This window comes from Hirundo rustica, chromosome 10 (assembly GCF_015227805.2).
Source record: "Hirundo rustica isolate bHirRus1 chromosome 10, bHirRus1.pri.v3, whole genome shotgun sequence".
Taxonomy (NCBI): Eukaryota; Metazoa; Chordata; class Aves; order Passeriformes; family Hirundinidae; genus Hirundo; species Hirundo rustica.
Window position 1 is genome coordinate 2,028,866 of NC_053459.1, and position 23,615 is coordinate 2,052,480.

General features: G+C 43.6%; 1 protein-coding gene across 7 annotated transcripts in view; it reads left to right on the forward strand.

Annotated features, from left to right (window-relative positions):
* Positions 1–23,615, forward strand: part of LOC120757069 (glypican-5-like) — a 337,974-nt gene that overhangs the window by 187,671 nt on the left and 126,688 nt on the right. For all 7 annotated transcript variants that reach the window (XM_040074150.2, XM_040074151.2, XM_040074149.2 and 4 more), the window contains one exon: positions 1,319–1,439. In XM_040074150.2, coding sequence (XP_039930084.1) covers positions 1,319–1,439 — 121 coding nt within the window. The remainder of the gene's footprint in view (positions 1–1,318; positions 1,440–23,615) is intronic.

The window sequence follows — 23,615 nt, forward strand, 5'->3', positions numbered from 1 at the left end:
TTTGGAGAGCTGGGTCTCCCCCTGGGTCATTCTGTTGCCTTTCTACCGCAGAATTTGGGCCTTATTTTCTGCTGAGGAGTGCTGTTCTCAGCTTCAGCACACCTTGGTTTACAGTGAAGAATCCACTGATAGGAGAACACCTGGCACATCCAAGTGTGTAGGGATGACCACAGTGGAAGATGGATCAGGCTGTTCCTCTCCACATTTCAGTCCAAAGGAGCAGAGCCAGTGCCTCCCTCACTTACAGAAATGCCAATTTGGAGTCTTTACCGAGATCCTCCCTGGTGTGTGTGTGAGTCTGGGAGAGTTTGGTTTGTGAACACTTGGCCATTGCAAAGCTGGTCATGCAAAATATCCCTGATTCCTTGTGTTACAAATGAGTGCTGAACTGAGGGGTTCATACAACCCTAAAACCCATCACTCTCCAAAAAGGCTGTGGAGCTCACATTGTACACAGATAAACACTGGAGCAGATCTGAAGGAGTCTGGATACTCCAGGAAGCCCTGGGTTCAACCACTGATGCTGAGGAATTCAGCTCCCCAGCTGTGGTACAGACACGCAGAGAAGCAGAGACCAGATGTGCACAACCCCGGAATTTTCCCAGGAGGGTTCCCTGGCCAAGCAGGATTTGAGAACACCTTTAGGGTATTCCCAGAAAAGCCTGGCAAGAACTGTTGACACACCAGTCAGTGAGAGACGTTCTGCTGTTGCTCAGAAGCAGCAGGACTCGGTCAGGGGGAATTGTTGTGCGAGTTCTAACACAGCTGAGGTCCCTGGGGAGCTGTGGTAGAGCAGCAGCTGCTGCTTTACAGTGTCCCCAGTTTGTCCCCAGTGTCCCCAGCTGGTCTGCCAAGAGGACTCCAATTCACACTTTGAATATGAATCTTTTTCAAATCAAACCCCCCTTTCACTGGAATTTGCTTCAATCTCATGAAACATAATTTCTGTCTTAAATTCCCCGAGTTTCTGCAATAACAAAAGAGTGAGTTTTTGGAGGCCATCAGCTTTGACTGCTGCATGGAAGAACTTGAGAATGTTAGTTACAAAGTTCAGATACTAAATTATGAATGAAACAAACTTCTCTGTGGTTTACAAAATTGCTGTTGGTTCATGACTTGAATAGTTTAAAGTGGTAAATGATACTGTAAGAAACTGTGACTTTTATTCAGGCTGGTATATTTTAAAACATGAATATTTATAATAAATTTTATTCCCATTTACAAAGCATTTTCTTTTTGTAAGTCCCCTGTAACATGAGTTTTGATTCTGATGGATGTGGTTCCAGTCGCTGATGTGTTATTTTTTTCTGTTTTTCAGTTATACCAGCAGAGTTGTTTCCAATGGACTGAAGGCACAAATTAATAACCCAGAACTGAAAGTCAGAGGATTGGACCCACTCATCAACAATTTAATTGATAAACTTCAGCACTTTAATCAAGTAAGTAATTTGTCAAGATAAAACCATTTTATCACGGAGCTGAAGGTAAAATCTCTAGGTGGCACTGCTCATCATAGTCCATCTTCCAGGATTATAGGCCTGAAGGAGCTGTGGTGTGGGTTTGTGCTAAAGGCAGCTGAAGATCCCATTGTCCCAGCTGGGTTGTAAACTCCAGTAAGGTGGAATTCCCTGGAAGTTGCTCCCTGGCTGCTGATGAGCTGCCCTGGAGCCCAGAGCCCCAGGAGCAGGGGGAAGCCCCTGGGACTGCAGGCAGCTCGTGCTGCTGCCTTTAGGAGCCTGAGATACTCCTGGTATGGAGAAATGTCCTTTGTTTGTGCAGCCTCCTGCTCCTCAGGGATGCAGATACCAACAGGTCAAACCCAGGACGAGCCTGTGAGGGTGAGACAACCAAGCTGTAAATGCTGAACTCAGGACAGATGGATAACCTTGCCCCTTGAAAAACATTTCCTTCACAGGCCTTTTTCTCAAGCCCCTCCACCCAAAAGTGTTGCAGTGAGGGTGGCTGTGACATGGTTTTAGGTTCCCTGATATTCAGGGCAAATGCAGCGCTGAAAAAGGAGCAGGTGTGATGCTGTGTCCAAAAAATAAAATCACTTTGACAGGAAAATAAAATAGGGGCAGTGCCCAGAAACCGCACGCTGTAAGGACAAAACACCAAAGACAAGAAATGAGGGGCGAGTGGCAGTATATGGGCTTGGGGGTAGAGGGTTCTAGAAACATGACCAGATATGGAACAGGGGTAACCAACAGGGGAGCAGAACGTGGGTTCATTAACATAATCACAGCAAAGTTACCTGGGAGGAGATCTCTGTCTCACCCCAAGTTAACAAATGCCTCCCAGGGCTTGAAGCTGAAGTGTGGGTGCCCAGGGGTGAGATCTGGATGGCTCTGTGCTACTGCCAGGCTGATGCCCACACAAAAGGACACATAACCTTCAGTTTTGTCAGAGATGTGATTAACCTGTGCCTGCCCCTGACATCTCTGGGGGTCCCACAGACGCACTTGGCGTTCCTGGTGCTGCTCCATCCTCCAGGGCTGCATGTGTGGCTCCCTGATCCTCCTGCCTGAGCACAGCTCTGGGAGCTCGAGAGTGCTGCCAGTCCGAACGAGCTGGAGCCAAGAGATTTAGCAGAGATTGATTTTCATTTAGAGCAGGAATGTTTTCCTGTCAGCCTGCAAGAATGCTTACAGCAGAGGTGTTTGCACATCAGTCTGCTCGTCATCTTTCCCCATTAAAGAGCAGTGGAGCATGGGGGTAGAACTAGCGGGAAAGCCACACTGGTGGGTGGGGTGTGCAGGGGGAACAAAAATCTGCACAGGTAGAACTGGAGGGATGGAATTGCTCAGTCAGGATCTGGGATGTTGTTAGGGCTGTGACTGTGACTGGGAGTCAGGGATTCCTCTGCTTGCTCCTGAAAAACTACAATGCCCACTTACCTCTCATCAGCCAACGGTGGTAAATCCATAATCTAAGCAGTAATTAGTATTTTTGTTAAATCTTGCTTGTCTCTAATATTCTCCTGTTCTGAAAGCTGCAGTTTAGGGATTCTTTGTATCACACTGATTTAACTCACCGTGGGAGATTAAAACAACCAGGCTGCTGCAGTACTTAATATTACACTGAAATAGGCATTATGTGGTCAGATGATGAAAAGGATAATTCATTATTTATCTGTCTTTGCATGTTATAAAGTAGAGTGTTAATTTACTTTATAAATATTAGATATATCCATCTGTGTAATAGTGCTCTATAAACACTGGCGATAGGAAATAGTTAGAAATAGATTAAATCAAAAGTAGTTGTGTATTGGAAATTCTATTTCTTTGTCTGCTATAGAAAAACAAAAATCTGCCTAGTCTGAGCTGCATACCAATTTTCTCAAGTTAAATACATTTTAAAAACAGTCTCAAGAAGCACTTTTTGGCCAGCAGAATAAAATCCAGCTCTTGGCTCTGTAAGTTGGAAGTGTTGCTTTCTGGTGCTTGTTTCTGTTGTAGGAGAAGATCTTCGTTAACTAAATTTAACTCCCATCAGATTGAGGTGCTTAGCAATAATGGATTCCAAGGGTGAAGGATTAAACAGAATACTGATTATTGCCCTAAGATGGTTTGTTCTTAAGTACTTAGAATAATATAAAATCCTTTGATCATAATTTTAGTAAGATTTCTTTGGAGATCAAAGCATCAAAGAATTTGCTAAATATCTAAGGCCTTCACATACAACATCAAACACATGTAGCTGTTTTCTACTTCTTGGATTTTTGTTTCAGTTGTGTTATTATTATACAAATATAAACTGACACTGAAAAGCCGATTAAATCAGGAGTTTAAAGTGTGGTCAGTAGTGTGTGTAGGCTGTAGAGTTACACAGAATTCCATTACTAATTTTATGGACAAATTGATTTTTTCTTATAAGAATACATTTTAATTCTATTCTTTTTTAGCAATATATAGGGTGAAATTTAAACACTGCTTAAATAAGGTGATGAGATTTTTACAAGCATAATTTCTGTCTCAAGAAAACAAGCTCCAGCCGTGCTGCATCTATCCCTCAGGGAACCTGGACATGTTGGCTTTCACTCTCTCCCTGTTTTGCCAAGGTGTTTGAAATCAGGATAACCTGATCAGTTTGCTGAGGCTGGGCAGTGCTATCAGCTACAGCTATGTTCAAATCAACAGGATTAATTTTTCTAAAGGATATGTCTTAGCTCAGCAATTCTTAACGATTTGTGGAGCAAATCTAATTGCTATTGTCTGGAATAGTTTCTCTTCCACCTTCTTCTTCCACTGCTGGAGCCCAGCTCCTCCTCATCCCAGCAGGGCTGACAGGAGTGGCACTGGCCAGGCAGAAGCAGCAAAAAATTCCCTCATTCAAATCTCTGACTGGTTTTGCCCTTTTTTTAGCTCCGTATTGTGTCCACAAAGGTAAAAGTAGTAATTACTTCATTGACCCTCAACTGTGGATGTGAACAAAAGTGGTGTCCTGCTCCTGGTCTAGTTGGTGCATTCCAGCTCCAGCATGTTACAGACAATCTGTATGCAAGGCATCTTCTGTTTCTGCTGTCATTTAGGCTGAAATGCCACTTTGTTGGAGATTATAGCAGCTCCTCGGTTTTTTTTTTTCATCTGGGACTTAAATCCTCCGCACATAGTTGGGTTTTTTTGTTTTTTTTTTTTTTTTTTTTAATTTCTAAAATGATTATGCAAATAGCAGGCTATTTTATATCCACTTGGCAAAGCTAGAAGTAAAGTGAAATTTAGAGAATATTATTCAACAATTACTGTTATTTGCATCCTTGACAGATTGAGGTGGTTGAAGGGTTTATTGAAGTGGCTGATTCACATATCAATAGAATTACTGAGCTACAATTTACAGTAACTTTTAGTAATACAAAAACAGATCAAGTGAAGTCCCAGGTTGATTAGGAAAAAGTGTCAGAAATAACATCTTTTCCACCCTCTTTTTTTGGTGACTGGAACAGGTGCGAACCACAACCGATGGTAAGCACAATAATCAGCCATTGCACCTTTTTTGAGTGCTACTTCTTGCCCCAAAATCACACTTAAACGTTTTAATGTTTTTCTTCAGCCTAATGCTCTTCATAGTTCAAACTAAACTGGTTCTCAGGCCAAGGTTAAAAATCCTCAAGGATCAATTGCACCGAAAAGAAATGAGAGTGCTGGGAAAAGTGGAGAGGCTGTGGCTGCACCTTTACTATCAGGGAGGTATCAACGTTCTTGAGGGATTATAATATAATAGGTATTATACAAGTTTGACTTACTTGGTTTTTGTCAGCCTAAATCTGCTCTCGACAGGTTTTGTGAATGAGTGTGTTGTGCTCTTGTCAGAGATGAATGCTTAGGGCATGGCTGTAGTTCAAGACCGCGCAATAACCTAGTGCAGAAAATGAGAGTAATGTCAAAGCAGAGCTTCCTGAATGTGGACCCATGTATTTTATTTTTTTTTTTCTCAGCCAAAGTCTCGTGGATCTGCCAGCTGAATTAAGAAATGCGTGTAACTTAATTCCTTTCAGGCTTCTATACAGAGGATTCTGTTAGAGCAGAGTTCAAAGCAACAGCACTGAGATGTTTCATTCCAATAATATGAGCCAACCATAATTTAATCTTGAAAGTGAATTTAATTGAGTTATACAATAGGGAATAATACAATAAATAATTTAAGTAGGGCTTAATTTAAAAGTGTGTATTTTTTTAGACAGCTATAAAATTTATTACACTGTAGAGTTTTTATATGAGATTTGAGTGGAGACGAGTTGGTTTGATTTTTAGCCAAAGTTGGAGCTGACTTGGACTAGGATTCAGAATTTTCTGTTCTTCATTTCATCCAGTGAAGGCACTGCAGGGAAGGCATCACCTGAGAAACACTGTTGTTTTCCTGCTTCTGTTCCTTGGTATTTCAAAGCCCCAGGAGGCTTAGGGGTAACACTGCTCGTCCCCCACGTTCCTCCCCAAAAGGGCATTTCCCTGTCAGCCAGTGGAAGCTGCTCAGGACACAGCAGGGGTGTGGGATCCCCAGGGCAGCTTTCCCAGGCTCTGGGGCAGAGAGGCCTCAGAGATGGATCTTGCCTCAGCTTGTCTGCAGCTCAGGTAAAAGGCACTTTGTCAGTGAAGCAAACACCTCTGCAGCTGTGCTGGTCCTTTTTGAATTCACCTCACTGTGAAGGCACTAACAGCCCTCACCACCTTGGTCTCCCAAAGCAAACAGCAGTGATAATTAATACCACGGTTATTGGCTGACTAATGAATAGCACCGAGACATGCACATAGTAGAGAAAAATAAAGACAGAATTAATGAAACCTGAAACAATTACATTTAAGATCTTGTGAAGACCAGGAAAGACCAAATGAACTGTATTGTTTTGGGTTTTACTGTTCACCATTAAAGTCAAATAAACTATCATCTCCGATTGCTTCATCACTTATACAAGGTTTGTTTCTCATCCTATTTTTTTTCATTATGTTTATCCTTGTTAGATTCATGGGCAGTTTTTCTTCTCCCCTGCTAAGTCAAACATGTTTTTGCTTCCAGATATAGATGCTGAGTGTTCAGCTCTGAGATAAGTTATGATCTTTTGCATAATCCATATGCAATGAAACTATTCATCCCAATGCTTGAAACAATCCAGCTTACTCAAAGGCTTAGAATGGTCTTTCTTTGTGTGGTCTCTCCTGTATGGTTTTCGATTTCTTAGGCAATATGTGTCTTTGTATAGCAGCTGGCAGTGGTTTAATCCCTGGGCTGTTCATCTGGAGATGTGGGACCTCCTCATTCAGGGCTGGGCAGCTCCAGGCTGTGGGCAGTGATTTTCTTCTCTCCAATCTACTTAGATTTTGAAAAGTACTTTGGAAGCTCTAACCTTGGTTCTGTTGTGGCACTAAAACTCCTGTCAAAGCCAGAAGTTTGTCCATGAATCAGAGCAGGAGAGTTCTTTCAGTGCAGTGCACTGAAAAAACATCACTGCAGCGTTGTTTTATGGGCAGCATATGTTAAAATTGTAATTTGGTGCTAATTGAGATACATGTCATCCCTGTCTGAAATCAGTGAACTTTTGTTGGTCTGAGGGCTTCAGGTTATTTGTTTAAATATAGTGACTTGAGATATAATTAAATTATTTTAATTAGAATCGAGAAATTACCTTTTAGTAGTGGAACCAGCATCAGGATTTCAGTAGAAACAGTAATGTGAAATACTGGCTTCACTAAAAGTAGAATTTAGCATTTTAAAACAAGACAAATCTAAACCTCAGTGTAAATCCAGCATATCTTATTATATGCTAGCAAATATATAATGCTAAAATGGCCTTTTATTATTCATGTGTTGTGTCTCAGAGTGTGCTGTGCTATTTGTCTTGCAAGCCTTCTCAGAAATTATTTGCCCAGATGGACCATTGTGTGTGTTTTGTTTTGCTCATTGCGGGAAATTAGTCTTAATAAATCAAAATCACATACTGAATCTCAGCAGTGACTTGAGCCAAGTGGGGGAGAGGAGGTCAGAGCAACTGTTTCAATCTAGAACTGAGCCAAAGCATTTTACATTCAGAAAAACAGAGCTTGAAGAGTCTTACTGTAAAAACAAAATACCTATGGGGTCTGTCCCATGGTGTGGGTGCCCAGTTCTTGCAGCTCTGAGTGAAGGCGGGGCGCTGGGAAGTGTTCTGGATGCCCTGCTGGAATTGCTGAGGAGAGGATGGGATGGTGGAGGGATCTGCTGTGAGCTGACCAGGGCAAGGTGGGAACACGAGGCCAGGAGTTGTTCCTGCACTCCCCTTGCTGGGAGTCACAGAGGGGAGGACACTGGATCTGGCCTATTTGTTTCGATGGGAATTGATTTCTTTTTATTAGACAGAAAGTCAGCAGTCATCATTGAATTAATTACCTGAAATTACAAACTCTCTTTCATGTAAATAGTTATTTTCTTCTTTTAAGGGTATTTTTCTGATCACCCTAGTAATTGTGAGTTCCATGCATTGTATAAGTAATTACCATTAGAAGTGTGGTCATGGTGTTTACTTTTGATCTAATTCCTGAGGTACAATAACATGCTTTTTTTTGAAGGTGGGAAGTTTAGCATAATAGGAAAAGAAAGCAGACATGAATGGGCTAATCATAGTATTCTTTAGAGTAGAGTAAAGGTCTTCAAACAATTGATTGATCATTGTCCAAAAGCAAGAACAGGGTCATTTTCCTCTCTTTCTGTTCTGCTACTGAAGGGAGCAGCCAGGCAGAAAAAGCAGGGTAAGAGAATAGGACTAAAAGCCATCTAAACCCCAGACTTGTTCTGTAAAGCCTAAGTGGAGCTGTACTGCTGGTGACAAGTAGATTAATGCTGCTGTAGTATTCAGCCACTTCCCAGCTGCAGCAAACAACGTGGTTCCAGCTAGAATTTGGGTTGTGTTTTATCACATCTTGATGAATCAGACCTGGGCTGGAAAAGCCCCAGCTCTGGTGTCCCTCTGAGATGTTCCCCCTACTGGGATGCCAAATTTGGCTGCCCAAGAAGCTCCCTGCACAGCCCAGCAGCTCGGGAGCAGGTCCTGGACAGCGCCTGCTGCCCTCAGATTTGGGTTGCTCGGCTGTGGCAGCTTCATGTGAGATGTTTCTTACCTGTCTGCCCAGGCAAGCACCCTTTTAATGTGTCTCCTCAGCATAGCTGCAGTGTGTGGGGAGTTAAAACCTGTAGTGTTTGGTGATGTGTGTGTTCATGGGATCAGTCGTGGCCTTCTTGGAGAGCAAAGGAAGAGCCAGTGGTGGGTGTGAGATGAGGTTGTGCAAACTTTCCAGCGTCACTGGTTGGTCTCTGAAGGAGGAAACAGGGCCATGAGCAAGGTGGAGGAATTCTTGCTCTGCTCTGCTCTTCTATCAGTGTCTATGGCCCCACACTTTGGAATTTATAGAGCAAGGCTGAGTGCTGCAGAGAGGCCATGCCAGGAAGACCTTTTCTCTTCTAGTTAGGGGAACATGCACATATAGGAACAACCCTCTTGTTTCAGGCAGAGCCACTGCTGTGAAACACCATTATTTGTCACTTTAAAGAAAATCAGTCTTAAAATAGGCTTGTCTTGCTTCTGACACTCTCGCACTGTTTTGGTGTTGCGCAGAGTGCTTGCAAAGGTCTGAGTATATTACATCTCACACAGCCCTGAGCCAGGCTGAGAGAGTTCACCAAACCCAGAACTGATCCAGCTTATCAGACTCTCATTTTCCTCATCTCTTCATGAGTTCCTCTGCCAAGCTGGAATCAAAAAAACAAGATGTGTGTAGGTACATCAACCTAATTAAAATTAGTAAAGTCAAAAAACACCGGTTTGACACGATCGCTGTTGCTACTGCTCTTCTGTCAAAAGCATGGTGCAGTTCTGGAATGGCCAAAGACCTCTTTGAGCTTCATTTCAGTGTGTTCCCCAAAACAAGGGGCATCTCAGTGTGTGGGTGCTGAGCAGGATGGCTGGGCTGCCTCCCCTAGTGCAGGGAGGTGCCCTCCTGCCCTCTGCTCCAGCAGCAGAGCTGCGAGGTTTCTGCCATCCTGATCCCGAGACATCTCTCCTCAAGTGCAGCTATTCCTGCTTCTCCAGGGAAACACTTCTCCATCAGCAGCCTTGATTCTGTGTGGCTGCCATGCTGTTTCCTCCTCACCAGAGCTCGATGCTGTACGTTGATATCACCCATCAGAATTCCCACAGTGAACTTCCCATCAGAGGCTGAGAGTCACCTGCCAGCCTTCCCTGCCCGCTGGCTGGCACTGGACGTGAGAGAACCATCTAGGAGGGAGTAGCACTTCTGGTTATAGCTGTTTCTTTCTTAGTTTTTGTCTCCTTGCTTTTGTGTCAAGACTTGGAGGTTTGCAAACAGCGTGAGTTCAGCTAATATGAAAAGGTTTAGGAAGAATTTTACAAACCCTAACACGCAGTAATTTTTACTGTCTGTTACTTTTAGGAGCATATAGCTACTCTTTAATTTCCTTACTTTTTTACTGGCCTTTCTTACCCATATTGAAATGTTTTGTTTCTGGAAATCAGCCTCATTTGGGTCAATTTGGCAATAATTGAGTTAGCTGTATTATTTAAAGGCACGATAAACTCAGTGTATCAGCTGATTTCATTCTACTCCAGACAGTCTGTACAGTTTGCTCCTAACTCAATTCAGCCCTGTGCAGGTACAAGGCCAGCACATGGGCTGAGGAGGAAAACATAGCAAGGAATGTCTTTGGTCCTTGGAGGTTATGGCACAGTTTTCCATAAAGATTGTTTTATGTGGATAGCTAGGAATGGTAAAAACCAGACCTTCCTCAGCCTTCCATACAAGTCTAGGTCCAAGCCAGCCTTGTGTGTGCTGGCTTAAGTGACAAAATGCAGAGACCCCCGCAGAGCCCTGATGGGAATGGCTGTCATGTAATAGTCGAGATTAAAGGCTTTTTTTTCCGAGAGCATTAGCAATAAAACTATTTTTAGAGGCATATATTTTAATTCTGAGTCTTCTAGCCTCTTGTACCAGCATTTACCAGCCTGTAAAGTTACTACAGAGTAATAGATAATTTGAGATTGGAAGGGACAGTCTGGAGACAATCCAGCCTTCTGTTGAAAGCAGGGTTTAGATTAGGTTAGCCAGGGCCCTGTAAAACCAGGTCCTGCATAATTCCAGAGGGAGAGATTCCATCTCTTCCCTGGTGCCCCTCTGTTTTGTGTTTGTCTGCTTGCTTATCTCTATGAAAATAAGTATACTACTCTTAAATGCCTCACTTCTTCCTGTTTATCGTGTTCTCAGGGTCCAGCTTGAATTCAAGGACAATAAGTCTTGGGCACAGAATAGGCACTTTATCCCTTTATACACTGACATATGTTCTAGTGTATAAAGCAGGAGCATTTATGTCACTCGGTAGTGGGATACCTGCTTCCTACAGGAAAACATCCGAAGGAAATGACAGCCAAGGCAGACAGCATGTCTCCGTATCTTGTGAGAAGCAGGTTCCTGTTGGGAGCTGGATTCCCAGCAGCCAGGTGGACGTAAATAAACAGAGAGCTCTGATTAGGCAGCAGCCACCTCATTTTCAGAGCACAGAATTTGCATACACTGGCGGGTTGGAAGAAAATTTACTGTGCACATGGTGCTGGGAAAGGCCTGGGGTATTACAGCAAGGAGCCATTTGCTCATTATTTTGAATAGCAATGAGGTGTAAGAGCCTGTGTGCCACGGCTCTGATGGGTTTGCAGACAGCTCTGCCTCCTGAACACAGATGGGATTTCTCCCTTTAATTGTGATTTCATGGTGGAAAATGCTGCTTGAAGATTGGAGCTCTGTAGTCCTGAAAACGTCCAGGCCCTGAGTTTCTGTGCCCCTCACCACCTCAGGCTCTGGCTGGCTGAAGTGTCGTTCATTGCAAATATGATTTATTTACTATGCACCATTCAGTGACATCTCCAATCTATCCTGCTTCCTGGGACTGTATGCATTTTAAATGAGATAATACATTTATTTCACTTGCCTTTTTTCTGCATCTGCAATGAGCCTGTTCCTCAGTGCAGTTATGTGGGAGTGCCTCTGTTTGGAGCTGAGTGTTCCCAGTCCCAGATGAACTTGTCTTTACGTAGAGCAGTGGCCCAGGAGACCACGGAGTCCCTTCAGACATGGGGAGCTTTTGGTGTTGCCTTAACACCGACAGCCAAGTGAGAAGTGAGAGGCAGTGAATGAGACAGTGCCGCTTCACGGGTGGGAATTGCACACTTGCATCACTCCAGCTGGCTTTGGAGCTGTGCAGACCCCCCAGGCATCCCTCTGGAGGAAAGCCATCCTTTGGGGGGTCTGTTACCACGTGAATCTCACACAGGTGCTTCCCCCAGCCCAGGGGTTTGAGGGTTTCCAGTGCTCAGTGACAGGAGCCCCTACAGACAGGTGCAGGAGGTGTTGTGAGGCAGCAGTGGAGTTCTGTGCCTCTTACAGAGCTGGGAGCTCACTGGAAATTTGGAAATTAATACAGCAACATTGGTGAGTGTCTAAAAAAGGTAACATTGGTCTAGTAAAGCAAACAAGACCCAGCATGTGTAACTGTGCCCAAGCCCAGAATCAATCTTTACCTGTGTCCCTGACTTCAGAGATGTAAATAATTCCACTGGCTGTACACTGTGTGTAATTCCAGCTGTCTGCATGCTCAGAAACAGATGAGATGCAAGGCCTGTAAGCCTTCTGACGTTGAACCCTTGGAGTATTGGTGCCTTCTTCGAGAGGACAGATGAAAATCTTGAGGCTTTTACTGGGTCCCCCTTCTCCATTAGCGCTAAAGGGAATGTGGCGAGGGTCCCCTGGCGAGCTCACAGTAACCTCTGCCAGCCCACTCCCATTTACCCCCCAGGCTTGTGCTGTGCCCCTGCCGGGTGTTTGTGTGTGTCAGGCTCAGGGGTGTGCAAACCCCAGCACACACCCACACCCCCAGAGACACAGGTAACAGCCTTGAATTGTACAGGAGCAGCCACAATGTGTCCTCAGTCTTACACAGTTTGGGCACATCTGAAGATGAATTTAGGTTGGCCTCTACATGATTTTAACGTGTGTAACTAGAAGGAAAAAAACCCCTCATGTACACAGTCTGTTGTTTCCAACATTTAGGAAAGGTTTCCAGCTCTAATTTATTAATAATTCTGATATGGAAGATTTATTTTTTTTTCTATGTGAGGAGGCCTTTTTCACAGTTGTAAAAGTATGTCTAATAACTAATTGAAGTGGATTCAAGTGATAGTCAAATTTGAACAGAGCTTTTAATAGCCAGAAGCAAATAAGCAGAATGCAGCCCGCTGATAAGGAAGCCTGGAGTGTTTTGAATGCTGCCATATGTCCAGATACAAGTGATCAGCCTTGCAAACAGAATCAGAAAGTGCTCAGCGTCGTTTCAGGGCTGTGTCTTGTTTGCTTTCAGGACCTCTAAGAGGAGCCCCTCATGGCAGTTTTTCAAAGTGACATGTTCATGGGAGTGAACTGGAGACAAACAATGTCATTATTGGGTAACATAATGAAATATGGCTCGTGATTCACGGCAGGAAAATGACGCTGAGCCATATTTGATGTGGCATTTGAAATAAGAGAATCTAATAATATCAAATGGGTTTCAGAAGGGTAAATGGAGAGCTTGAGATTTGTCTTAGGCTTTATAATTGGGGCTGGATGAAGTCATAAAGGGGCCAGGGGCTGTGGCGAGCTGCAGGCACTTTGAACCCCTTGATGAAGTTGACCATTTGTGCCAGTCCCTCAAATAAAAGTTGAATGTTAAAGAGCTGTGTTGCTTGAAGTTCTGGTCTCAAGGGCAATTCTGAGTCATGCAGCCCCATAGAGAAGTTCTAACTGAGGTGTATAAAATGAATCACTTTGAGTATTAAAGTTCAATTTTGGACTTCAGTTAGAATGTTTATGAACCATATGAAGCAATATTATACTTCCTGATTATAAGGATTATTTCAGTTATTAGTTAAAATATTTTTGAGGGGTTTTTTTGTCTAGCTTTGTTAATCACTTCCAAACACTTGGTAGGCTGCAAATTGCACACCAGTAAGCATACTTTCTGTGTTGGTAATATGATATATTAACTAATAATCCAAACAAAATATAATAAATTGCTACTTAATTCTGAGACGGTCAAGCAGAACTAAATATATTCCATTACTTTGAAAATGTGAATAATTTCTTTTGGAAATAAGAAATTTTGCTTTAGCTTCGAAGTGTAATGGTAAAAGCGAGAAAGTCACGAGTGCACAATCAGGAAATGGGATTAGCTGGTCATAAACCTTCTCAGGTCAGTGGCAAAGGAAAAGCTCAAAGGCAGCAAAAGTAAGAAAAGAAAAATACTTAAGAGAATAAAGGAGAAATTATGACACGTAAAAGTCAATTAGAAAAGCCAAATGGCACAATGTAAAACCTGTGACAGGTAGGGCCCAGGACAGTAAGAAAGTGCCTTTATTTAATAAAGAGACAAAAAGCAGCTCTGTGCACCATAACAGTTCCAGAAAAGGCTTTGACATTTCTGGGCTGTGTTCCTCTAGGCAGCCCAAGCTGTCCTGCCTGTCTGCTCCTCCAGCAGCATTTGGAAGCGAGGGAGCCCAACCACATTTCCACAGCCCGTTTTAGCTGTGCAGGAGGTTTCTCTCCTTGCCCATTCCTCCTGTTTCAAGAGGTTTTGGGCTCCGCTGACACGTTAGCACAGATGGCAGCTTGATTCCTGAGAAAGGATTCGTGGAAGAAATGCCTGAGTGATGCACTCTGAGCCTGTGCAGGGGCAGGGGATGCAGGGCATTGTGTCCAGCTTGGGAATTCCCTGTGCACGATTTCAGTGGGACTCTGGCCGGTACTGACTCTGGTACTGTTTGGATTAACTGAGAGCAGGTTTGTGTGTGTGGATGCTTTTTTTTTTAATCACTTCAGGAAGGGAAACATTTGAATGACTGTAATCTGGGGTGAGCTAAACTCATTCCAGATGAACTGTCAAGCTGGAGTTAAACTGGTGAGCAGGAGTTAAAGTGTGTGCAGTTGCTGTGCTGCCTGCTGTTAGGCTCTGGTAATTTCAGAGAGTTCCTATGATCAATACATTAGTTCTTCTGGCTGGTACAGAGGAACAACAAGATCATTTGCTGGAACCTTGAATCCAGAGAAATTTTGGTCCGTGGAGAAAACCTGAGGAGATTGGTTGCAACCCAGGGTAGATTTCAGTGATATTTTTAATGGAGGATTATAAATTATCTAAAAAGAGCAAGTCTGGCCTCGTCTCTGTTAATGTTGTGGGTCTGGGTGTCGAAGAATGTTCCCAGGGTGATCTAACTGTGGAGTAAAAAGGGCTGTGGACAGACTGCAGAGGATGAGAGAAGGCACCGGTTCTTTTATACTCTCCTTTTTTCTCTCTCCCTTTTTCTCAATCCCTGCTGTAAATGAAATGTTTAATTTTGCCCATGGTAAGTGGGTGACAGGAGCAGGGTGGAGCGGAAGCCCCACGTGTGTGAAGCATCCCATCTGCCCGTGGGGGTGTGGGGGAGCCTTGGACATGCTTCTCCAGGGAAGAGTCAGGTGGGTGGAGGGTGCAGCTTGAGGATGTGGCAATTCACTGCAAACCCCAGAATTCAGGTCAGTCTCACCATCTCTCTGTTCTGGTCGTAATCAGCCATTCAAAGTGGTCAGTAATATGAATTTAGCAAAGCTGGAACCCCTGTGTCTGTCAGAGGGAAGAGCAGTAAGAGGGAGATTTAGCAAATTCATGGTTAGTCCCTGGCTTCTGCATTGGATTTGGGTTAAACCCTTGACAACCACAGCTATAAGCACATAACTGTTACACTGCTGCAGTTAAATCAGCCAAATTTCTCCCACCATTTTGGAAGCCCCATAAGAGAGGTGGGAGAAGGCAGGGTTAGTCTGACTCCTGAAGAAAAAAACAGCATGGATTTCTTAAAGAGCACAAAGTCCTGAAAATTCAAACGTGCTGTATTTTAATTTTCTAGTCTAGGAATACACAGAAAATAGCAACATGAGTCCTGACAACATGAGGGACTGAGGAGGAGTTTTGTCTTTTTCCTGCGAGTCCCTCCCTCACCCCAAAGCACTCATTAGCACCTGCAAGCCCGCAGTGCTCGGAGGCAGCTCAGTCTGTGATCTGAGGATGCTGTTCCTCACTGGGGCTTTATACAGAGTTTTGGATGAGACAGAAATCGGATGAAATATCCCCAACAGCTTGAGCAGGCTTCCATCATACCTGGACTTGGGTGGCTTTTGGGGAGCTGTCAGCTGGAGTCTGCTGGGCTGGCATCTGTGGATGTGTGTGTATGTGTGGAAATAGTTCTGAGCATCACAGATTGAACACAGCAGAATCAAAAGCTGCTTGCTCAGTTGGATGTTCACATGCCACTGCAAACTTTGTCAGTAGGTGCTTACCTTTGGCTGTCACATTGACAGGATATTTTTCTCCCTCTGTCTCTGAAAGAAGACAAGTGGCTGGTTATCCCCAGAATACCTTTTCCTGTCGTCTGCTGTGCTTATTTCCCACACAGAGGATTCACTCTGGACAGCAGCAACTCCCACATTGAATCCTCCAGGCGCACTGCAGTTCAGGGTTGGTACTTGATCCTTAAAAAGCATCTCTGTCCCTTCCACCCTGCCCTCTGCTCTTCTTCACATGTAATTTATTGATGCCTTGGGGTGGCTCCCTAGAACAGAGGCCAGACAACATTAAGAGAATAAAGTGAGTGTTTATTAAAGGCCTTCAACAGATACACCTTGGGCAGTCAGAGCCTCCCAGAGGCCACAGCCAAGGTGGACAATGGCCAGGAGTTTTTCAGACAATTATAAGTTTGGTTCATTTACATCTCAAGGGTTAATGCTCCAATTACAGCTTCAGGTAATGAAGTCATTTACCCCCAATTTGCTTCCCCCCCAATTCACTTTTTTTTTAAGTTTTTGGGGGCCTAAGGCTGTAGGATGTCCTTGAGTTCCAGGCCCAGAGGAATTGTTGTGTCTGACCAAAGTGTGAAGACAGTGACTAACACTTTGTATGGAGTTTGGAGTTATGCACTAATGCAGCACAGGATTTAAAAATATAAAAACTAAAATCCTAAGGTATCATTCAATAACTATTATTTCAAATTCTAGGCAAGACAGCATGCTCTTTTTAGGGTTTCTGAGCTCACTGAGTGTTTAGGGTGCGGGCCACTTTTTGGAGTGCTGCTGTATGTAAGACAAAAGTCTCAGCAGCATCTGATGTTGTTTGTCAGGTTCATTTGTTGTCAGGGTATTGTAGCTCCTGACTAGGGCAGAGGTCAGAAATGCCTAACTTCATGTTTTTAGATTAAAATGTGACTTCCCAAATCTAAATTTGCCGTGGTTATGTGAAACTACATCTGTAGGGGACACATGACTGTGGCAGACAGGTTTTGGCTCAAAGCTGCCCTTTGTACGTGGATTAGGACAGGGCAAATCCCTCCAGCTCCTCCGAGGAGGCTGGAGTTATGCAGCTGAGTTATGGGTGTTTCTTTGGGAATACTTTTGAATTGATGCACCAAGTGCTCTGCACATCCCAGTAGAAAGACCCAGTATAACAAATCCTATGGCCTTTTAATACAATATTTTCAATCTACAAGCAAGAATATATGTTGTTGAGTGTTTTGGGGTGCCAAGTTTCTACACGCTTCTGTAACTTTACACTTTACCATAGCAAAGTGTGACCTTTACAAGGGTGCAGATCTGAAAAGGATTTTTTGTCCTTGAGATCTATCTTTTTCAGGTCTTTGGGGAGTTTTTTTAGACACACTTATTATTCTGGATTCTCTTAATTAAAAGCTTGTCAAGGGCTGCCCATTAATTCCTAGCTGTTCTCTGTTGGCCTGCCCTATGCGATATTCAGTGTGCAGTAAGATTGTAGTGCTGAAACTGGGATATGTGCAGCATCCCTGCAGCTGGTTCCTCTCCAAAAATGAGAATTATGTGGCTAATTTGGTGTGGTATCTTTAAATAGAGGCATCTTGCAGCTCATTATTTTCTTTGAAGATGAAGGTTCCCTTCCATCTCTCCTCAGATTGTAAGGGTGTAACTTCAGGCAGATGAGTGTCTTTCAGAGGGTTGGGTGGTTGATTTGTTGGGTTTTTTCCCTCTCTTACCATTGCAGAAAACGGGGAATTGTTGCTGCTGTTAGAAAGCAGATAATCTTCTCCTACAGTTGCGAGTTCTTTGTGTTCTTTTAATAACAGTTGAAAAAGCTGGAAGGAGGGGAAATGGTTGCAGCAGAAATAACAGGGAAAGTTCACTGGTCCAAATGCTGCTCCCATGGCATTTCCACGTGTCAGAAGCTTGAGTGCTTCTTCTGGAAACCAGGGCATAAGCCTGGGAAGTGTTTGCAGCAGATGCCCAGGCTGGAGCAGAGCGTTGGGGAACTTCCCTTCACTCCTTGGCATGCTCTGTGAGCAGTGGGGGGAGCCTGAGAAGTGCAGGGATTGCAGCAGGACTGGCAACCAGGTGCAGGGAGGGTCAGCACATCCTGCTCAGCATCAGGGAGTGAACAGCTTGGTCCATTGCTCATCCTCCCAGGAACTCCTGAATCTGTCAGTCATTTCAACCCCTGTTTTAGCACCCCCCTCCAAAAAAAAAAAAAAAAACAGAGACCACAGAAGTTGAAGGGGGTGTTTGGAGAGTGAGATCCTGCTCATGGCCCATGACAAAAAGGCTGAGCCCTGTTCTGTATCCCAAAGAATCCACGTTAAGGGGGAGGGATGAGCAGGTCTCCACGTGACTCAGCTGTGAGAAGAGCCTCAGTCAGGTCTCCTGCTTCAGTACTGGTGAGATAATCCAGCCATGGACACCAAACCAAAGGTGCTCAGGCTGCATGCTGCTTCCCACAGAACATCTCATTCCATTTCTGCCTGTGTTCCATTGTGCTTTCCCTGTTACACTCAGCACTTTGGTGAACAAAGTGTGGGTAAACTTGGCTGTTTCCTGGGCTGGAGTGAGAACAGCTAAACTCCTTACTGTCAAATATCTTACCCTTTCCAGGCATTGCTTTCTGCTGTCCCTTCTTGGGAAGTGTAAATTGATCTGCAGCCCAGAACATTGAAAAATTGTGTGTTGGGTTGTGTATTTGCATAACTAACACAGTAATGGATAAGAATCGTTAGTAGCTTCACTTCATTGAAAGGAAAATGTTCTCCCTGAATTTTTCAGAGCAGAATTTGAGTTTCTCTTGGACAGTTGTGAGGTAATGGGTCCGTGCTGGAAGTTAATGTCATTTCAGAAAGGCCTTGCTGTGCTGGGAACTGCACATTCCCACTGTTTCCAGAAAATCTAAATTAACAGCTCAGGAAGGAACTCTCCCCTGGATGTCACATTTAAGTTTCTGTGCTTTTCTGTGGATTGTTCATTTTATTGAACACATTAGACTATAAATTATTATATTGTATAATTGAAGGGTGATGTCATACATTTGACAGCTGTCAGTCACGTGCTGTGCTTTTTGGACCAAATGACTCTGAATTATTAATGTTTCCGATGCCACAGAGCTTCTTTAATGCTCCATATGCAGGAGAGCTTTGTTAGAAAACTCTCAAAAATCTAGCTAATGTTTTTCACATAGGCCAAGAACATGGCAATAATTAGAAATTACAGATGCTCACACACTGAAAGTGATCTTTAGAAAGCCAGTGCCATGTAGGTGCAGTTCCCAGCTTAAAGGAAAGCTGAGGTGTTCAGGCAGGCAGGAAAACCACCAAAGAAACCCAGCAGAAATCCCCCTGAGTTACAGCTTGCCATGCTACAGCTCTCAGCTTCTGCTCAAGAAACCAGCTAGTGTAGCCTGTGACTTTTAGAGCAGATTTTTGCAAAAAAATGTGCAAAATTGCAACTTCATGAAGAAGCCCAAGATGGGGAGAAGGGGAATGTGTCTAAAGCAGCCTTCAGAGTCTAAGCAAGTATTTCTGAGTGTTTGCCAGTAAAATTGTGATTGTTTGTGTAAGTTCACGTCTTTGGATAGCCATCCCCCTAAACACTGATTTAGTGGCTTGAGAACAGAAACCCGTTCTGTCCACAGGGTTTTCCTGAGGGACTTTGTCACTGTGCAGAGCCAGAGTGAGCCTGTGAACACAACTGCTGAGCCTCCAGTCCTGGCCGCAGGCTGGCTCCAGGTTAATGGGGCAGACTTTGCTCTCTGGGAGGATTCAGGGGGTGGGATAGCCACACCCTGGGCTAGGAAGCTGGGATGGACTCTGGGAAACTCTGTTTGGAGGAAATCACCGCTTGTGCTCTCCTGTCTCCTTAACACGGGAATCTGTGGCAGCAGCCAGATAGCCATGAATCAGGGCTAGAAGTAGCTCAGGGCTAAATCAGGAATAAGATCAGAGCATCAGAACAATTTTGGTTCCAGGAAACAGTTCAAAAAGTGCCTCCTTCCTACACAATTAATAGGAGATACCAAGATACCCATTGTAATCACAGTTTTACTGGAAGCTGTAGGTACACAACACATTGCTTCAGGACATGATACATCGAAAAATTCAGAATTCACAAAAGTTGTGTTCCTGTTTCCTTTTACCATTTCTTGGAATGTGCCTTGCATGCTTAAGTAGAGGCTGTAGGACAGTAGATTGCTGGAGCTCAGAACCAAATTGGGGCTGATAGTTTGAACATCCTGTGGGTGTTTAGAATTGCATTTCTTTAGAAACGAGTTGTTTTGAAGTCGTGCTGGAAGGCAGAGCCACCCTATTTGAGAAAAGCAAAGGCAAAAAGAAAAAGAGAAAAAGGAAAAGAGGGAGAGTAGAGAGAGAAAGAGAAGATACGAAGAGAAGATAAGAAGAGAAGATAAGCTAGAGAGAAGAGAAGAGAATAAGAGCAGACTAGCAGATATAGAGCCGCTCCCTCCGCTCGATCGACTTCTACGCCGCTCCTCTCCTCTCCTCATCCTATCCATCCTCCTCATCTCATCTCACTCCCGCTCCTCGCCCATCCTCTCCCTCCTCTCCTCTCATCTCCTCAAGAGAAGAGAAGAGAAGAGAAGAAGTTAGTTCAAGACTGTAATATATTTTGGGTGTTGCTGACATTTGACAAGTTTGCCTATTGCAGATTAATGGCAAAGGTAAAGAGTCGGAGGAGAGGAGATGAAAATGGGAAAGAAAACTGCCTGACAAAAGGAGGCAAAAGGTTACCCATAAAAAAGAAGAAAATAATAAATAAATAAAATATTTTTAAGGAGGAAAAAAGCTCTAAGTTTTGATGAATGAACTGCCAAAGTTTCAGGAATTCACATTGCTGAACATGCCTGGGTTGGGAATGCACATAGGAACTGTCCACTTTGTTTGCACCCACAGCCCTCTGTTAGGAATCCTGTGGAAACAAGTCTCCTCCTGATGTTCCAGTGCCTCTGTTTCTGGCACTTTTCCAGCAGGGGGAAATGCCAAGGAAGCAATGGGAACATGTGTTGTCTGAAATCCCAAGATTTTCAGCTTCCTTCACATTTTTGGGAATTATTTGGCACTTGCCAGTGGAACCTGGGTTTTTTTCAGGATGCAGTGGTATTGAAGCCTTATATTTAAACCTGTTTCAAAGATTATATTCATTGTTTGTCCCAGGAAAAGGAAATGCTTCAGAGAAATACATATTCTGTTAAAAAGGGGGGGGTTCCTTCCTTTTTTTTTTTTTTTTTGGTAGCTGTGGTTTCATTAATCATTCAGTGCCCAGCCTTTCCACGGAGCACTGGGTGCCAGCTCCCATTCTGAAAGGAAAAAGGAAGAAGTGGAAGGAGCCTCTCTGTATAAAGGCCCTGAAGTATCTCTCCATGTCCCACGGAGAGGAGAAAAGTCACTGAAATAGTGTTTTCTTCCAACTCTGCGTTCTGTGGGAGAGGGCTGAGGGTCAAGAACTCCCTACTGGCCTTGCCTCAGGAGAGACACATGTCCTACTTTAACTTCTGCAAGGTGCTTTTAAATGTATTCCATGGAAGGTGTAAATTGGTGTGGAAAGGGAGGAGGAGGAAATGCAAAGCCTGGGTTGAAGCAGTTTCACGCTTCGAAGATTGTGCTGTCAAATGGTAAATGCTGTTAAATGTAAACAAAGCAGACTCTCTAATTATAATTTTGCTAATCCAGACAGAAATAGTTTATCTTTCCCAGTCCCTGAGAAAGGCTGAATAGGTTAGTAGTGAGAGTTCTCATCAGCACAACTCATGATTATTATTACAAAATATTCCACAGGAGCTTGCTGAGGCTGAGCTTCTAACAGCCCATTTACCAGCTAGGTGATCAAATACAGCTGGGAACTCAATATCCTGACTCCTGTTTTATAAAAGGCCATTTATTTCATCATGAGCATCTCTCTCAGCATTCAGCTGGAGGAAAGCAGCCTTGCAGGAGTTGGGGAAGTCAAATGGAAGCCAAGGATGATTATCTGGTAGAGATGGAGAAGTTTTCAGGGTGGATATAGAAGACAAAGGAGAGTTTAATTTAATTACCACCTTGGAGACAAACCCCAGGTGTTCCCAAGGACGTGTTTGTCTTTGACAGCATTTCCTCTTTGGTAACAGTCCCTTCCTCCTGTGGTGTTCTGAGGCTGGGTGATCCTGCAAGACCAGCTGGAGGTGCTCAGGTTGTCCTGCTGTTGGGGCTGCTCAGAACACCAGCTGTCAGACCTGAGCAGGAGCTGGGGACTGGGCACAGAACTCCCTCCTGCCACCTCAGAACCTCCCACCACGCTGGCATTAGGGCTGAACATGTCACAGCCCTGCTGGGAGTGGGTAGAAATTGATCCTTCCCTTCCCTTCCCTTCCCTTCCCTTCCCTTCCCTTCCCTTCCCTTCCCTTCCCTTCCCTTCCCTTCCCTTCCCTTCCCTTTTTTCCTCTGACTTTCAGTGTTCATGGGCAGAATACCGTAACAACAAGCAGTAGACATTTGTAAGGCTCAAACCCGAGCCGTACTGAAAAGGAAACCAGACTCCATGGGAGTTTGAGTGTCTCTGCTTGAGCAAAATGGGGTTTTTCTAAAATTTACCTAGAGGCTCATCAAATGCACATCACTTCAGTCTTACTGAAGGCTTTTGAAAAAAGTAAGTTGGACAAAAAGCTATGATCAAAAAAAATCGAGGCTAAATAGAGAATTAAGAATCATCATTTTTCACAGGAGTATCATTAGGTCATTTGTTGGAGATGCTGCTGAAGTAAGGAATAGCGTGGTCAGGGCAAAAGAGCTGCCTTTATTTCTGGGTTAGAAAGCAATAGTGGACATTGTGATGGATGTGAAACAGGGGACTGGAAAGATGAGAGAACATACGTTTCATAGAAATCACCTTTTCCTTGCCAACATTTCTGACTTTGCCAAATTCTAAGCTTTCCTGGAAAACTGGGAATTAGAGGAGTAACTGCAAGTTCCTCATTTACAGTGCAGTGTGATTCCCTCTGGACCATTTGAGGGGGGGGGGACTGTTTGTACTAATTATCCTATCTTTGAGCATTTTGTAATCCTATTGTTTTAAAATGTTTCTTTTTAAGGACACTTATTTCAAAATACAGATTGATTTGGAGAGAAGTGTGCCCTAAAAATTGAGTAAACTTACCACCAGTTGAAGATTTCTTCATCCCCCTTTCCTCATAACAACGGTAAATTCAGCACCAGTTAAAGGTAGAAGGGATTCTTTTACATGGTACATGCAGAACAACGCTGTTCAATGGCTATTCTGTGTACACAACATGTATTTAGCACTAGAATATTTATAAAAAGGACACCCTGAGATTCTTCTGTGCTCTCTATACCTGAAAAAAACTGAAGGGCATCTGTCAGGGTAATATAATGGATAGATGGTGATAATTAATGCTTGTTGCAAGAAACATGCTAAGATGAGAAATTCAAGCAAAAACATCATGATCTCCTTTTTTGTTCCAGGCAGAGAAAGTAGAAATAAATGAATCATATCTTTGAAATGCCATTCAAAGCTATTTATTTTGTACAATGTCTGTTTATCAGGTAGAAGCATCTCCCGGTGCTTTGGACAATGGGAGTATCTGTTTGCAAATAAATTTTCTTAGCATCGGGAAGATAGATCTCATTCATTATCTAGACAAATATAAATGAAGCTTGATAATGGGAACTGAATTCATTATTACACAGAATCTGTTCTTTAAAATGTCCTTTTGATATACTTTTCTCAACT